The following is a 17,993-nucleotide window of genomic DNA, read 5'->3' on the forward strand; positions in this document are numbered from 1 at the left end:
CCGCCCGCCTCGGCCTCCCAAAGTGCTGGGATTACAGGCGTGAGCCACCGCGCCCGGCTGCACCTGCCTTTTCACCTACTGCGACATGCAGTATTGTAAAGAATCTGATTCTTAAACGTCTTTGTCAAGTTGATAGAATAAAATGGTATCTCTGCTTTATTTGAAATTATTTGATTACTAGGGAGGTTAATTATAGTTTTATTATTTGTATATATTTTAAGGTTTTAAATTTGATTTTGTATTTTTTTAATGCCGTGTATTTTATATCAGTTTTATTGAGGCGTAATTACATGAAAATTCAATAAAATGCACACTTTTTAGGTGTACACTTAGATGAGTGTTAAGAAATATGCACACCTGGCCGGGCATGGTGGCTCACGCCTGTCATCCCAGCACTTCGGGTGGCCGAGGCGGGCGGATCACCTGAGGTCAGGAGTTTGAGACCAACCTGATCAATATGATGAAACCCCATATCTACTAAAAATACAAGAATTAGCCGGTCGTGGTGGCAGGCAGCGGTAATCCCAGCTACTTGGGAGGCTGAGACAGGAGAATTGCTTCAACCCGGGAGGCAGAGGTTGCAGTGAGCCAAGATTGCGCCACTGCACTCCAGCCTGGGCAACAAGAACGAAACTCTGTCTCAAAAAAAAAAAAAAAAAGAAAGCAATATGCACACTTACGTAATTCCCAACACAGTCAAGATGTGGCCCCGTCTCACCTCACCACCCCAGAGAGCTGTAGTTTGTCCTCTCCCAGCCCCTGCCCTGGGCAGCCACCCCGGGCCAAAGACGGATCTCGCCTTTAAGATGCTCGTGTGCACGGAGTCCAGCAGAACCTGCTTTCTATGTTTTTAAGATTCATGCACATTGCTGTGTGCATCAGTAAACAATTCCTTTTTTCGGAGAAGTCCTCCCCCATGTGGGGAGCACCACACGCTGAGGGACAGCTGGGCTGCTGGCGGTGACACAAAAGCATTTATAAACGTGTGCACGTCCGTCTGTGCGGACCGGTGTTTTCCTTTCTCTTGAGTAAATGTCTAGCGTCAGATTGCTAAGCTGTGCGCTAAGTTTATGTTTCACATGACAAGAAACAGTCCCTGTGGTTTCACTGTCTTAGATTCTCACCAGTGGTTTCACTGTCTTATGTTCTCACTGGTGCTGTGGCTCCAGCCGCCCCACGTCCTTGCCAGCACTTGATATTGTCTTGATCTCAGGTGCCCAGCCACGTGTGCTTGGAGGTCACTGTGGGCTTGGTGTATGTTTTCCCTGACCACTCGTGATGTTGGGCATCCTTTCCTTTTTTCATTGGCCAATTTCCATCTTTTTTTTTCCCTCATTTTTCTAACGAATTTTCTGATCAAATTTTTTGCCTGTATTTTTATGGAGTCATTTATCTTATTAAGATAGAATTCTGGGCCGGGCAGTGGCTCATGCTTATAATCTCAGCACTTTGGGAGGCCGAGGCGAACAGATCACTTGAGGTCAGGAGTTCGAGACCAGCCTGGCCAACATGACGAAACCCCATCTCTACTAGAAATACAAAAAAGTCAGCCGAGTGTGGTGCTGCACGCCTATAATCCCAGCTACCCGGGAGGCTGAGGTAGGAGTACCACTTGAACCCGGGAGGCAGAGGTTGTGGTGAGCAGAGATCTGGCTACTGCACTCCAGCCTGGGCAACAGAGGGAGACTCCACCTCAAAAAAAGAAAAAAAAAAAAGATAGATTCTGGATACAAGTCATTTGTCAGTCATGTGTTTCAAAATACTTCTCCCAGTCTGTTGCTTGCCTTTTTATTTTCTGATGGTGTATTTTTGAAGTTTTTTTTGTTTTGGCGGAGTCCAGTTTATAATATCCTACCTAGGAAATCTTTATGCAGTCCAGGGTCTTGGAGATGGTCTCCTACTTTATTCTTGAGGTTTGAGCATAGCTAGCTGGGCTCTTAGCAGGATGGTTTGGTAGCTCTTGGATCAGATTAAATGGTATTTAATTTGTGAACACTAAGTGCTCACAAAACAGAAATCAGTGTAAAAATTGGGTGTTGTTTGTTGTTGTCTTTAGAGGAACCAGAAATTAAGCAAGTTGATGGTGTCTTTTCTTTCATTTTAGATCAACAGGGGTCCTTCGGGTCGGAGTGGACATCGGATGGTAGCCTGGAAGAGACAATTGATCCTTTTTGGTGGCTTCCATGAGAGTACACGGTTGGTACCAAGAATGGAAAAATCTTTCTCTCCTGAAGCATTAAGGAGTGGGCTTTTTATGGGAAGAACATTCTGAATACATAAGAAAGACGCACTCATCCTCCCAAATCCAGCTTCATGGGACCGTGGCTTGGGCAGCCACACAGGGCCTTGCCCTCCACAGGGCCTCACACCGGCTTCATGCTGTATTCCTATTGAAATTCGTAACCATTGTTGAACAAGGGACCCCACATTTTAATTTTACACCAGGCCCTGCAAATGATGTGGCTAGTTGTATCTAAAATGGGGTTTTGGCTGGGCACGGTGCCTCACGCCTGTAATCCCAGCACTTTGGGAGATTGAGCAGGTGGATCACTTGCAGTCAGGAGTTCGAAACCAACCTGGCCAACATAGTGAAACCTTGTCTCTACTAAAAATACAAAAATTGGCCAGGCATGGTGGCAGGGGTCTGTAATCCCAGCTATTCAGGAGGCTGAGGCAGGAGAATCACTTGAACCCAGGAGATGGAGGTTGCAGTGAGTTGAGATCGTGCCACTGCACTCCAGCCTGGATGACAAAAAATAAATAAATAAATAAATAAATAAATAAAATGGGATTCTCAAACCTTAGCCTGATTCAGAATACCCTGGAGGGCTGGTTAGAGGGCTGATGGCAGCTCTGACTCAGAGGCCTGGAGTGAGGCCCAAGAATCTGCATTTTAACACGCTCCAGGTGATGCTGACGTTGCTAGCCAGGGGACCTCACTTTGAGAGCCACGGGTCTGTGATCACTTCACTCCTGTCCCGGGGAGCAGCGACAGCACACCCTCCGCTGCGATGCCGGAAGAGGAGGCCTGCGCTTCTCTTCTGATGTCACGTGGATGTTTTTGCAGCTGGCATGGCTGCCCAGGGTGAGCTGCCGGCTCTCTCATTGTTTTAGGCCTGTCATCTGCTCGCATACCTTCTTGAGCTTCCTTAGTTCAGTCTAGAAAAGCAAGACATGGGGAGCTGGTTATGCCTGTTTCTGTCCTAAGCGCGGTAGCGTTCCAGGTGAAGTGTCGCAGACTCTGTGACCCTGGTGAAGGCCATCTTTGAAGGGCTTTCTGCTGGCCTTGTGGTGTCAGAGACAGTGGCTGTCTTCATCCCCGGGGCCTCGTTTGAAGCTCTCTTTCTCTACTGGTCCCTTTGGAAACAGCGTTGCAACTGATTGATGTGACGGTGCCAGTCACAGCTTGGTTACATTGTGAGTCCAGTTGCATGCTCTGGTGATTCTTGGTCTGTGGTGATAAGTCTGTACGGCCTCCCAAAGTGCTGGGATTACAGGCGTGAGCCACTGCACCCGGCCAGGTTTCAGATTTTCTTCACTAATACATTCTCATTAATTCTGTGAATTGAGGGGAAAAGGAATCCAAATTCTTAAATACTTTGCAAGGGGGAAAATTTTGAAAATGTAATTCAAACTAAAAAATATTTAAGGCTGGGCACGGTGGCTCACACCTGTAATCCCAGCACTTTGGGAGGCTGAGGTGGACGGATCACTTGAGGCCAAAAGTTCAAGACCAGCCTGGCCAACATGGCGAAAACTCATCTCTACTTCAAACAAATTAGCCAGGTGTAGTGGTGCACACCTGTAATCCCAGGCACTCGGGAGGCTGAGGCAAGAGAATTGCTTGAACCAGGGAGGCGGAGGTTGAAGTGAGCCAAGATTGCACCACTGCACTCCAGCCTGGGCAACAGAATGAGACTCTGTCTCAAAAAAAAAAAAAAAGTATCTTAGTCCGTTTTGTGTGGCTATAACAGAATACCTGAGACTAGTTAATTTAAAAAAAGATTTAGCTTTATACCAACCCACTTTCAGGAACTAATGCCATGCTGCAAGAATGAATCTAGAGCAGTGCCCAGTCACTCACGAGAGATCCGTCTCCTGAACCACACCCCTCTCCCAGCCCCTCTCCCAGCACTGCCGCCCCCTGACACACACACCCCTCTCCCAGCACTGCCGCCCCCTGACACACACCCCTCTCCCAGCCCTTCTCCCAGCCCCTCTCCCAGCCCCTCTCCCAGCCCCTCTCCCAGCCCCTCTCCCAGCCCCTCTCCCAGCGCCTCTCCCAGCACTGCCGCTCTGGGGATCACATTTCAGCATGAGTTTTGGTGGGGGACAAACTCAAACTATAACAAGTAATGGTTTGGTGTCCTTGAAGGGGTTGGTTGGATGCAACAGTGCTGTAATTTTGTGTGGTTTGTAAGTGTTTTTACACTCAATCTCTTCAAGACCAAGCTGTCACTAGCAGGTCATCATCTCACATTAAAGATGAGGAAGTCAAGGTAACTAATAAGTAGTTGAATAATAAGTAGTTGAATAAGTAGTCAAATAATAAGCAGTCGAATAATAAGTAGTCACATAAGTAGTTGAATAATAAGTAGTCGAATAATAAGTGGTCAGATAGTTGAATAATAAGTTGAATAGTTGAATGAATAATTAGTTGAATGAATAATGCCTAGTTGAAGGAATAACACGTGGTTGGATAATACGTGGTTGGATAATACGTGGTTGGATAATACGTGGTTGGATAATACGTGGTTGGATAATACGTGGTTGGATAATACGTGGTTAATAATAAGTTGAATAATAAGTAGTCGAATGAATAACAAGTAGTTGAACTGCTGGTTTTCAGTGGGTCCCGTTCCCCGCCCCAGCTGGCTCCGACTTCCTGTGCCAGGTGACTGACTGGTTGCTTACTGCCATTTTGGAGAAGAGAGCCTGGGCCAGTTAAAAAAATTTTATATGACTACATGTAGTCATTTATGTTCATTCTTTTTTTTTTTTTGAGACAGAGTCTCATTCTGTTGCCCAGACTGGAGTGCAGTGGTGCGATCTCGGCTCACTGCAACCTCCACCTCCTGGGTTCAAGCAGTTGTCTTGCCTCAGCCTCAGTAGTTGGGACTACAGGTGCGCACCACCATGCCCAGCTAATTTTTATATTTTTATTAGAGACAGGGTTTCACTATGTTGGCCAGTTTGGTCTCAAACTCCTGACCTCGTGGTCCACACACCTCGGCCTCCCAAAGTGCTGGGATTATAGGCGTGAGCCACTGTGCCCAGCCTTGTGTTCATTCTTAAAATTTATTTTAAAACAAATAATTATCAGAATGCAGACATGGGATTCATGAACTTGTCAGAGCATTAATCCATCACCTACTATGTGTAGGACAGTGAGATCATACAGCCCCTTCCTCCTTTGAATTTACAAGTTATAAATCAAATCATAATTCATGTTTAAGTTGCAACCATTTTAAAATCAGAACTTTGTTCAAAGCTATTGTTATCTTGTTTAAAGTTATTTAGATACCAACTTTGAGTTTTCCTTAAACTCTATTCTGCATTTATAGAGAAAATATTCTGTATTTGTCTTACGTGCAAAGTAGAATCTTTGTACTGAAAATCTGCAACGTGAAATCAGAAAGAACAGTGGTCTGTAGCAGTCTTCTAAAGACTACAAGCTTCCACATTTCCACATTCCTCAGATTCTACCTATGTTAAGAGCTATGGTCCTGCAAAGGGTGTGGTCAGAGTTGCAGTCAGCAAGTTCAGGTTATCTTTTCTTCTTTTTTTGAGACAATCTCACTTTGTCACCCAGGCTTGAGTGCAGGGGCGCGATCTCAGCTCACTGCAGCCTCCGCCTCCCAGGTTCAAACTATTCTCGTGCCTCAGCCTCCTGAGTAGATGGGATTATAGGCATCTGCCCTCATGCCTGGCCAATTTTTTGTATTTTTAGTAAAGAGGAGGTTTCACCATATTGGCCAGGCTGGTTTTGAACTCCTGGCCTCAAGTGATCCACCTGCCTCAGACTACCAAAGTGTTGGGATTACAGGCGTCAGCCAGTGCACCCAGCCTGTTTTGTTTATCTTAAGACCAGATGTGGCAGCTGGTGCTGGGTAAACGCCCTGTGACTTTTCCTGCTTCACACAAAACAGGAACAAACAGAAAACTGGGCAGTTGAGACTTGGGCTAGAGCTGTTTGCTCTTCCATGCTTTCCTTAAAAAATCAGTTTAGCTCTCCTTTTTGAGTAGCTGGAGAGCAGCCTCTTACCCTTTCACAATTATTCTGTCAAAGTTCCACATTAGGACGGGACATTCTGGGTGTGCCTCTGAGTCTCCCCATGCCTGCAGCAAAGCTGCCACTTCCCTGTTCGGCCCAGTCTGTGTGCTGGGTCCGGCAGGCACTGAGCAGGGTAGGGCTTTGGGGCGTCCTTGCCACACTGTGATCTCTGGGTCCAGCAGGCACTGAGCAGGGCGGGCAGGGAATTGTGGGGCCTCTTTGCCCAGCGCTGTGATTCGTCCTGGGTCCGGCAGGCACTGAGGCAGGGCCAGGGCTGTGGGGGCCTCCCTTGCCGACGCTGTGATCTCTGGTCCAGGCAGGCACTGAGCAGGGCAGGGCGTGGCGGGCGCTCCTTGCGCGACGCTGTGATCTCTGGGTCCGGCAGGCCACTGAGCAGGGCAGGGCTGTGGGCCTCCTTGCCGACGCTGTGATCTCTGGGTCGCGGCAAAGGGCAGCTGAGCCAGGGCAAAGGGCTGTGGGGCCCCCTCCTTGCACGCCTGTGATCTCTGGGGTCGCGGCAGGCACTGGAGAGTGGCACGGGCTGTGGGCCTCCTTGCCACGCTGTGATCCTCTGGTCCGGCCAGGCGACTTGAGGCAGGGCAGGGCTGTGGGCTCCTTGCCACGCTGTGATCTCTGGGTCCGGCAGGCACTGAGCAGGGCAGGGCTGTGGGGCCTCCTTGCCACGCTGTGATCTCTGGGTCCGGCAGGCACTGAGCAGGGCAGGGCTGTGGGGCCTCCTTGCCACGCTGTGATCTCGGGCACAGAGGATCGGTTTCTGTGGTCTTCAGTTTCCTGGAGCGCCCAGTCCCTTCGCCCACCCCTCCAGTCCACTCTGGGGCCTTCCCGCACTTCCTGCCAGGCTGTTCACCCCTCCGTTCTGATCATTCTGTTAGTGGTGTCATTCACTGCTGCCCTTACAGTTGCACACCTAGTAACCTAATGGAATTATTTGTCATTGTGTTAACTGTGTAAGAAAATGCAGTATGGCTTTCAGATTGAATTCCTCTGCCTCTGTGGGCCAGCATTATTTCCGATTTTCAAATGCAAACTCACGTGCTTGTGGTCCTTTCAAATAAATTCAAACTTGAATTAACCGGGTGACTTGGTAAAAATGTTGCGCTGTCTCCAGGTAGATTGCGTCAAGATTGAGTTTGAGGAGACCTGGCTGGTGTCTCTGGCTTGTTGCAGGGAAAGCGCCTACGTTTCTGTGTTGATTGTTGTGTTGGTGTGAGAGCAGAGGAGAGAAATGGTTTGAGTTTTTTCCCAAATAGTAGAAAATTTACCTTTAATTTAAATCAGGTTCAGTTTTTAACGTCAGGGCTTTTCCCAGTGTTACAGACCCTGACAGTTGGTGTCACTTCATTCTAACCAGGGATTACATCTACTACAATGATGTGTACGCCTTTAATCTGGACACTTTCACATGGAGCAAGCTGTCCCCGTCAGGCACAGGGCCCACACCCAGATCAGGCTGCCAGATGTCCGTCACTCCCCAGGGCGGCATCATCGTCTACGGGGGCTACTCGAAACAGGTAAGGCGCGCGTGGGGAAACAGGTAAGGCGCGGGGTGGGGAAACAGGTAAGGCGCGGGGTGGGGAAAGAGGCACTGCTGTCTGTGGTCTCTTCAGTTTCATGAACATTGAAACTTTCACATGGGATTACTCTGGTTTAATATAAACAAGTTCTTTATGTTGAATTAGAAGTAGAGATAGTGTTAATGGGCTCCGCTGTGAACTTGGTGTGACTGTTGGGGCCGTGTTCTGTTCTCCACACCCCTCAGCAGTGCAGTGTGAGCGATTCTGTGTTCTGAGGGTCTCCTTCCTGCACCATGGGTGCTCACTACTGTGTACTATTCCCTGTGGAATGAAATTCTCCTTGCTCCTGTTAACGGGCTTGTTTCTTCTGTAACCTGAGAACAGTGCTGGCAGGCATGTTCTCGCGCCCACACCGGAGCCTCCTGCTGGTGGAGTGTGTGCTCCGCACGTGTGCTGTCATCTCCCGCTCGTGGAGTGTGTGCTCCGCACACGTTCATTGCTGCTTCATGCTGAGGTGTTCCATTATGTGACTGTCCCACAGTTTGTGGTTCTGTTTTTCATTGGTGGACACAGCCTTTGGAAGCAACTGTGACTAAAGCTGCTCTGAGCATGTCCATACGAATCTTTTGAGTGGTTACATACGTTGGTTTCTCTTGGGTAAACAGATATCTAGAGTGGAACTGTTGGGCCCTGGGGTGGGTGTGGGTGTTATTTAATAAGGAATGGTCAGCTCTCTTCCCAAAGCAGTGGCCGGTTCCACTTGTGCTGGAAATGTCGGGGAGTTCCGGGTGCTCCCTGTTTTTACCAGCCCTGATGGCGTCAGTCTTTCCATTTTTAGCTATTCTGGTGGATGTGTGGTACCTCATGTTTTAATTCACGCTTCTCGATGACTGCTGGTGTTGGGCGCTTTTCATGAGTTTATCTTGCCTGAAGTGTGTGTTCATGTCGTCTGCTATTTTTAATGGGCTGTATTTTTGTTAGTGAGTTGCAGAAGGTGACATTCTGGATACCTGTCCTTTTCAGGTGTGTGGATTACAAAGACCCTCCCAGTAGTGGCATGGCTAGTCACCTTCCGAAGTGTTTGTTGATGAGTAGAAGCTTTGAGTTTTGATAAAATCTAATTTATTACGTTTTTCTTTGTGATTAGTGCTGTCTGTGATACAGGAAGACCTTGTTTACCTCCAGTAACAAAGATTTTCTTATATTTTTCTCTAAAAATTACATGGTTTTACAGTTAGTCCTGTGATCTGCCTTGGACTAATTCTCAGGCGTAGCACGAGGTGGGTATTGAGGCTCATCTGTTTCCCCCGTGTAGATACTCATCTCAGCATCATCTGTTGAAAAGGCTTTTTAGGCTGGGCACAGTGGCTCACGCCTGTAATGCCAGCACTTTGGGAGGCCGAGGCAGGTGGATCAGTTGAGGTCAGGAGTTCGAGATCAGCCTGGGCAACATGGTGAAGCCCCGTCTCTACTAAAAAATACAAAAATTAGGCCGGGCGCGGTGGCTCACGCCTGTAATCCCAGCACTTTGGGAGGCCGAGGCGGGCGGATTATGAGGTCAGGAGATCGAGACCATCCTGGCAAACACAGTGAAACCCCGTCTCTACTAAAAAAAATACAAAAAATTAGCCAGGCGTGGTGGTGGGCACCTGTGGTCCCAGCTACTTGGGAGGCTGAGGCAGTAGAATGGCGTGAACCCCAGAGACAGAGCTTACAGTGAGCCGAGGTTGTGCCACTGCACTCCAGCCTGGGCGACAGAGCTAGACTCTGGCTCACAATCAATCAATCAATCAATAAAATAAAGTCTGTTTTATCAGATACTAGGATTGCAACCCCTACTTTTTTTTGTTTTCCATTTGCTGGGTAGATCTTTCTCCATCCCTTTATTTTGAGCTTGTGCGCGTCACTGCACGTGAAATGGGTCTCCTGAATATAGCACACTGATGAGTCTTGACTCTTTATCCGGTTTGCCAGTCTGTGTCTTTGAATTGGAGCAATTAGCCCATTTACATTTAAGGTTAATATTGGTATGTGTGAATTTGATCCTGTCATGATGTTAGCTGGTTATTTTGTTTGTTAGTTGATGCAGAAAAGCTGAAATTCTAAAAATCAGAGCACCTCTTCTCCTCCAAAGGAATGCAGCTCCTCGCCAGCAACANGTCTCAAAAAAAAAAAAAGAGAGACTTTTTATTCTCCATTGAATACCTTAGGAACCTTTGTTGAAAATCACATGTCTGCGGGAACATAGGTCTGTTTCTCCGTTCTGATCCACGTCAGTCCTGATGCCAGTGTCCCACCAGCCTCGTTTTTACACCTTTCTAGTAACTCCTAAAATACAAGTCATTATAATACAAGTCAGCTGCTGCTTTTTCAAAGTCGTTTTGACTATTCTAGCTTCTTAACATTTCTGTATACATTTTAGCACGAGCTTATTAATTTCTACCAAAAAGGGGGCAAAAAACCTTTTCAAAAGCCTGCTGGGAATCATGATGAGAGTTGTTTAAATCTGTAGATGAATTTGGGGCGATTTGATGTCTTCGAGTCTTCTAGTTCTTGAACATGGCTTATCTCAATTTATTTTGGTTTTCTTTAATTTCTTTCTTTCTTTTTTTTTTTTTTGAGAGAAGGTCTCACTCTTGCACCCAGGCTGGAGTGTGGTGGCACAATCACGGCTCACTGCAGGCTCTGCCTGGGCTCAAGTGATCCTCCCGCCTCAGCCCCACAAGTAGCTGGGACCATCATGCCCAGCTAAGTTTTGTGTTTTTTTGTAGAGATAGGATTTCGCCACGTCGTCCAGACTAGTCTTGAACTACTGGGCTCAAGCAGTTTGCCCACCTCAGCCTCCCAAAGTGCTGGGATTACAGGCATAAGCCGCCGCACCCAGCCAATTTTCTTTACTCTTTTTCAGCAGTGTTTTTTTATTTCTCAGTGTAAAGGACTTATGTATATTTTATTAAATTTATGTTTATTGATGTGAGTGGAATTCTTGAAATTATACTTTCCGATTATTTCCTGCTAGTGTATAAAAACACATCTTAGGCCAGGCACGGTGGCTCACGCCTGGAATCCCAGCATCCCAGCGCTTTGGGAGGCCGAGGCAGGAGATCGAGACCATCCTGGCCAACACGGTGAAACCCTGCCTCTACTAAAAATACCAAAAAAAAAAAAAAGAAAAAAAAGCCGGGCATGGTGGCATGCACCTGTGGTCCCAGCTACTCTGGAGGCTGAAGCAGGAGAATAGCTTGAACCCAGGAGGCGGAGGTTGCAGTGAGCCGAGATCACACCACTGCACTCCAGCCTGGGCGACAGAAGCGAGACTCCATCTCAAAAAAAAAAAAAAAAAAAAAAAATTAGCCGGGCGTGGTGGCACATGCCCGTAATCCCAGCCACTTGGGAGACTGAGGCAGGAGAATCACTTGAACCCCAGAGGTGGAAGTTGTGGTGAGCCGAGATCGCACCATTGCACTCCAGCCTGGGCAATGAGAGTGAAACTCTGTCTCCAAAAAGAACCACATTTTGTGTTTTTTTGTATATTCACCTTGCATTTTGTGATCATGCTGAATTCACTTATTTTTACTAGTTTCAGATTCATTAAGATTATGAAAGCAATCGTAATAACGCAAATGGGGCAGTTTTCAGTCTTACTTACTCCTTTCTTATCATTATGCTTTTCATTTCTTCATCTTGTCTTCCTGCAGTAGCTGGGACTCCAGCACAGTGTTGAATGGAGGTGTGCAGAGTGAGATTGCCGGGGCTGTTCTGTCTTTGGAGGGAGGTGCCCAGCCACCCACCGCCAGGACCACCAGCTGTGGCTGCTTCCCAGATGTCCTTTAAGTTCTGTTCTGTTCTATGAATTTCTATTATGAATGAGTGCAAAGATTTTGTTAAATCCATTTATTGGTTGTATAGTTTTTCTCTTTTGTTCAGTTTTTTAAAACTGTTTTAGTTACATTTTACAAGTTTTATCAATGAATTTAAAATATTTTCTCATTTCCCTTGTGGCTTCATCGAACTGTGGATTACTTCAGAGCGCGTTGTTTAATTTCAAGTCATTGAGATTTTCCCAAGTCTTATTCCATGGTGACTAGAAAACATACTGTTTGTGAATTCAGAATGGCGTCTCTGCCTGTTGTCAGGATGTTGAGATGCAGCAGCTTTCTGTGTGTTGAGCCTGGCATCTGCAGCCTGACTGATGGCCAGTTATTCTGTGAGGTTATTCATCTGTGGTCAGTTACTCATCTGTGAGGTGCTTTGAGGTTTCTGTCTCGATAATCGTGGCATTTGCAAGTGTGTTTCTTCCCCTCCGGTCCTCACATTCGGTCCTTCTTCCCGTCCGCTATGCTGTGTTCAGTGTCCTGAGATGGGGTCTTCCCTGGACACTGTGAAGAAAGGCTGGCCCAATATTTCTGGGCTGATTTGTGAGCAGTGCTCCCTAAAGGAAGACACCTGAACTCTGCCAGAGTCCACTTAGGTCCTTCTGAGTGGACGTGTCCTCCAGCCTGTGATTGTGAGACCACGGACAGCATCCTGTGCCTCAGTTTCCCTCTGTGTGTTGCAAGTGGAGATGTGGCTCTAAACCTCCTTCTTCCCTATAGTCCTTCCCACCAGGGGATTCGCTTTCTTGCAGCTGTGGAAAAATGATCTTTGCTTTTTAATTTCATCTGCAAAACACAGAAAAACTCGAATGCTTATTTGGTGCACATCAAGTCTTATTTTAGATGGTCAAGTTTAGGATTTCGGGATGTGTTACTGAGTGTTTCCTTCATAAAGTGTGGGACTTGGGGTCTCTGTAAGCTTTAAATTTCAGCCCTGCTGGCCAAGAGTGCAGCTGAGAGGACCAAGTGAGTACTGACTGCCCTAGAGCAGGGCAGTGCCTTGGGTTGCTGGACCCAGACAGACCCGCGAAGAGGGAGGCGCGGCGTGGGCTGGGACCAAGGGGGGAGGGGAAGGAGATGGTTAGGGTGAGTTTTCAAACAAGGACATGTTTATGAGCAAAGGAGCAGGGATGGAAACGTGCAGAGTACGTCTGGTGGAAGTTGGTAAGCCCAGTGTGGCTGGAATTCAGAGGTCTGTGAGGGTGGCAAGAGCCCAGGGCTGGGAAGGGCAGGATGTCAGGAGGCATTGAGCTCCTCCCTCGGCAACCGGTTCCAGCAAGGCAGTACCTGAGAGGGGGGGTGCTGAGCTGGCATCAACAGTGCAGTGTTCCGGTGGGGAGCTGGCAGGGCAGATGAGTTAAGGAGCAGCAAGCCTGGTAACAGCCGTTGTGCAGTAAGTACTCCTAGATGAGACACAAGGAAAGGAGTTGGCTTGGGACTGGTGTCGTGTGTGACTCTCATGAGTGGGTGGGATGACTGAGGCAGGGAGGATGCCTTTGTATAGGGAAGCTGGCAGGGGCTGCAGTTGCTTCTTCTCACCTCATTTCGTAAGAGACACCAAGGAAGTTTCAGGCCATTCATCTGTGTGAGGCCTGTGTTTTCCTTTTTCATAGTTAGGTAATTATGATCTTGTATTTGGAAGCCACAGCTTATTTGTGTAAATAGTGTAGGCCCCAGGCAGCGGGACCCTCATGCCTGGAGAGCTCCCAGGGGAGGCGTCCATGGGTCCTGAGCTGCCTCACTGGAGAGCATTTCTCCTGGACGGTTCTTTTGACCACTTGGATTCCAAGACCTAGTACTAAACAGAAGGTTTCTGCCATTGCTTAAAATGTTTACAGTGAGCTGGGCATGGTGGCTCATGCCTGTAATCCCAGCATTTTGGGAGGCCGAGGTGGGCAGATCACTTGAGGTCTGGAGTTAGAGACCAGCCTGGCCAACATGGTGAAACCCTGTCTCCGCTAGAAATACAAAAATGAGCTGGGTGTCATGGTGTGCACCTGTAGTCCCAGCTACTCAGGAGGTTGAGGCACAAGAATCGCTCGAACCCGGGAGGTGCAGGTTGCAGTGAGCCAAAATCTCACCATTGTACTCCAGCCTGGGTGACAGACTGAGACTGTCTCAAAACAAAAACAAAAGTTTACAGTGAAGGTAGTAACTGCAGGATCAAGATTTTTTATTTCTGTTACTGATTTTTTTTATCTCCGGGAGGAGGGGCCACTCCCTGGCATATGGTTCCAGAAGAGGAAGCGAAGTTTCCTCTCAGTGCTGGAGCACGGGCGCACGGGGCCGCTGAGCCAGGGGGGCCCTCCTCAACTCAGAGACGCCTCGGGGCGTTCTTGAGACCTTGGCCGGTGAATGCACACTTGACTGGTCACGAAACAACTCTCAGACTCCCCACACGAGTGTCCTGGGCCTCAGCCTCTCCCACCCTCACACCAGTGAACACATGTCTGCAGCGCATCCAGGTAGCTGGAGTTCGTTCTGCTGCCCTGGCAATAAAGGATTTCAACCTTTTAATGGCAGTTGGTCAGAGATTGAACCAAGTTGATCGGAATGAACCGATTTTTTTCTTGGTGATCTTTTGTTCTGCACAGAGAAAATCACACTATTTTCTGGAGTAGAGGCTGGCATCGGTCAGGCTTGTCTAGATACTCTGGTGTCCGGGAGGGCACCGAGAACAGACTGACTTGGCCAAAAGCCGGGCAGGGTGCCCCAGTGTAGTGCTTTCTCCCAGCAGATGCATCATACAGTGCAGCAGGACGGTGAACAGCCAGACCTGCTAAACTGTATCGCTTTCATCAGAATCGCATGTCATTCGCAGCAGCTGCTGTCTGCAGCTACGTGCACCCGCCCTTAGTCCGACGGTGGATGATCTTAATCCACTTAGTTCAGTAGCTCTTGGCTCTGAGCCTGTGGCATTTGGAATTGCAGTGAAAAGCTTGTCTGTTTGGATTCATGAGGGATTTATCGGAATTAGTGAGAGATTTGAGTTGTGAATGATATGGAGTGTAAAAAAAGTGGGTAGCCTAAGCAGGTGGTCAGCTGTGCCACGGCCAAAGCGGCAGCCTGCAAGAACTGACGGAAGCATCGGTAAATAGCCTGTGCTTGAGCTTGGAGCTGGGGGAAGCTCTTCCTTGCTCTGGCGCCATTACACCCCCACCCCCCGTGCTCTGTCCTCTTGGCAGGACCCCGCTGTGCTGTGCTGCTGCTGCTGTGTGGCCCAGGCCAGAGAAGACCCCACACACCGTGGGCACACACCTCTGCCCGATGCAGGCCCCGTCCATGCTCCCAGGAGGTCCTGCCACCCACCACCCACCCTCACCTCACATTTCACCGAGCAAGTAGAGGTGGCTTGGAGAATGCCTAACCCCTGCCCGCTGCCATGCACTCCACTCTCCTGCCAGAGCTGGCGCCTCCCCAGGGGCGGGTCCTCCTCTCTCTGCCCTCTCAGGATCATGCCACAGTGCAGCAGCCAAAGTGACCTGCAGAGATGCAAGCCAGGCCAGGTCTCCTCCATGCAGAACCCCCATGGTCCTCGTCTCAGCAGGGCTGCCCCCAGCTTCCATCCCCCTGTGTGTCCTTGTCCTTCTGCTCACCGTCCTCCCTGTTGGAGACAGACTTGGCTATTGTCTCCCACCCGGAGAAGAGTCTCACAGGGACAGACTTTTGTCCACTTGTGTGCCTGGTGCCTGGACAGTGGCATGCTTGACAGTGTGTGATCGGATGAAGGCCTTCTGACCCTGGTCCTGCATGGCAAGGCTCCGGAGTTTGACATGTTAAGAACTCGGGTTCATGAAGTGGACAGTAATGCTCAGAGCCTTGACCTTGGGGCTGAACCTGGCTCTAGATTAAGAGGAACTCACAGATACCTGCCCTCCTTCCTCCTCCTATAACCAGATCCCATCCCAGGCTCCCTCAGGAGATGCATCTGAGTAGCCTCGGGAGGACTTTAAACACCCTCCAGGCTCTGCACTGCCACGAAGAACCGGCAGCTTTGGTCAGTATCGTAACCAGGTTTTGGGATAACAGAGACCCAGCGACATCCACGTGTGCGAGGACTCAGTCCTTAGTATGTGCTTCCGGTGTTGTGGGAGCTTCCGGAGAGGGGGAATTGTCGTTCCTTTAGAGAATCAGGGAAAGAGCACAGCTCTTTGGAAATGGCGTATGGATGGGGAGGGTGGGGGCACGACACTGGAAGGCTTATCACCTGGTGGTCTCTTTCCATGGACACATGGGCAGCCAAGGGCTGGGTCCTGCTGAGGACAGGGCCCTCCTTCCTGCCTGTGTTTTGACCTCAGTCGTCGTCGTGTGCCTGGTGGTCAGGAGATAGCGTCCGTGTCCAGCCAGGAGAGGGCTGTTCTCTGTACGCCCCACTGTTTCCACGTGGCCGTGGAGCGTGCTGGCAGAGGCCAGAGCATCCTTTGATTTGCCACTTGAGAGCTGAGCTCCTGGAAGACCAGAAGCAGACAGAGTTGTTGTGAGTGTGGGGATTGTGTGACTCGTGAGATCCCGGCTGACCCCGGAGCCAGAGGTCCATGCCCACCAGGCCCCTGAGCTCCGTGACCAGCTCTCCCAGGTCACTGGCTGCAGGGTGGCTCACCTTGTCTTGTGCTGGGGAATTGGGCATGACAGTGGCTCCTACTCACCTTCCAGTACACACAGACCTGTGGCCACACCTGTTTCTGGTGTATTTTTTAATGGTGAACCTGAAAATGTTCCGTCTTGGAAAGTGACAGGAAGAAGTCTCGGCTGTGGGGTGTTCAGTGGCTGTTGACCATTAAGAAAGTGGTCTCGGATGTGGATGGGAAGGTGCCCTGGGGCCCGGCTTCAGGTATAGAGGCAGGCAGGGTCTTGCGCCGGTGCAGACAGTCATGCAGAGGGGCTTGACCAGGTTCCAGGAGAAAGGACTGAGTAGCTGGAAAGGCAGACATTGTGGGGTCCCAGGCTGGCTCTGCAGAAACCATCCTGATAGCAGTGTCCCCAAAGAGCCTGCGGCTGTGGCAGGGGACATGCATGGGCTTCTCGAACAGCTTGCCTGAAGCAGTTTTCAAAAGGAAGCTGACTGGGAGTTGTGCTGATGGAAGTGATGTTAAAGGTAATCGACAGGGTGTTATTGTAGCAGCAGCCCTGCCGAGAGGGTGTATGCGAGTTCATGCTGCTCACGTGACAGGTGGTTGGGTGGGGGTCCTCTCGTCATGGGTACCTCTCCCACAGCCCTGCGAAACGTGAGATGCCTCCTGTGCACCAGTGTGGCTTGGCGTCTCCGCAGGGGGTCAGCGTCTCTGCAGGGCTCATCACCTGTGGTTGTGTGAGGTGAGGAGGAGGGCACAGTACGTGTGGTTGCTGCTTGCCCGAGCTGTGCTCTTGATGGGCCACTGGACCCGCGTCTGGCGAAGGTGGTTTAGGAGTCGTCCCCGGGCGCGTGGAGGGACAGGCTCAGTGATATGGGAAGGAGCGGCCCCTGTGGTTTCTGTGTTCACACACGTCCACTTGGAACCGACACCCTCTCCCTGCCCGATTTTACTTTCGGTGAACATCGGTGCTGCCGTCAGCACTGTCTTCTCCCAGGACCACTCCTCTGGCCGTGTCTTGCCACACATGTTCCCCAGCCGTGGAGAGCCTTTATCTACCTACCACTGCCTACATCCCCTTCTGTGACCCGGCCTGAGCCACTGCATCGCGGGCCCCTTTTGTGACCTGGCCTGAGCCACTGCATCACCGGCCCCTTCTGTGACTCGGCCTGATTTTATCTACCTTCCACTGCATCGCGGGCCCCTTCTGTGACCCGGCCTGAGCCACTGCATCACCGGCCCCTTCTGTGACTCGGCCTGATTTTATCTACCTTCCACTGCATCGCCGGCCCCTTCTGTGACCTGAGCCGGTGACGGGGCCTTGGGACGGCCCTGAGTGTCTTCTGCTCTCCCGATGATTGGAATGGGTCAGTGTCTGAGCCGACGGCCAGGTGAGCCGAAGCGGCTGCATTGAGGACTCACTGCAGGCTAAGCTAGGTGGCCTGTACTTCTGCAGGAGGTGGGGTCTCATCAGGGGATGTGGCTGCAGGCTAAGCTAGGTGGCCTGTACTTCTGCAGGAGGTGGGGTCTCATCAGGGGATGTGGCTGCAGGCTAAGCTAGGTGGCCTGTAGTACATTGTGCGGGAGGTGGGGGCTGTTGGGACTTGGCGTGTGTGGCTGGTGCTCCTCGAAACATTCAGGCTCAGCCGTGCTGTGCCCTGGGATCTCAGCCGGATGCTAAGTAATTCCAGAGCCAGCCAGGTTGCACTTACCCTCCGTGTTGACACTTGATCTCTCT

At 49.8% G+C, this 17,993-nt stretch overlaps 1 protein-coding gene across 15 annotated transcripts in view; it reads left to right on the plus strand.

Moving 5' to 3' along the window:
- Window positions 1-17,993, plus strand: part of KLHDC4 (kelch domain containing 4) — a 62,745-nt gene that overhangs the window by 28,982 nt on the left and 15,770 nt on the right. For 14 of the 15 annotated variants that reach the window (XM_017860160.1, XM_017860065.1, XM_017860094.1 and 11 more), the window contains 2 exons: window positions 2,105-2,196; window positions 7,647-7,806. In XM_017860160.1, coding sequence (XP_017715649.1) covers window positions 2,105-2,196; window positions 7,647-7,806 — 252 coding nt within the window. The remainder of the gene's footprint in view (window positions 1-2,104; window positions 2,197-7,646; window positions 7,807-17,993) is intronic. The other variant, XM_017860168.1, reaches the window with a different exon arrangement.

The sequence above is a fragment of the Rhinopithecus bieti genome, unplaced genomic scaffold (assembly GCF_001698545.2).
Source record: "Rhinopithecus bieti isolate Rb0 unplaced genomic scaffold, ASM169854v2 scaffold_1618, whole genome shotgun sequence".
In the NCBI taxonomy this organism is placed as follows: domain Eukaryota; kingdom Metazoa; phylum Chordata; class Mammalia; order Primates; family Cercopithecidae; genus Rhinopithecus; species Rhinopithecus bieti.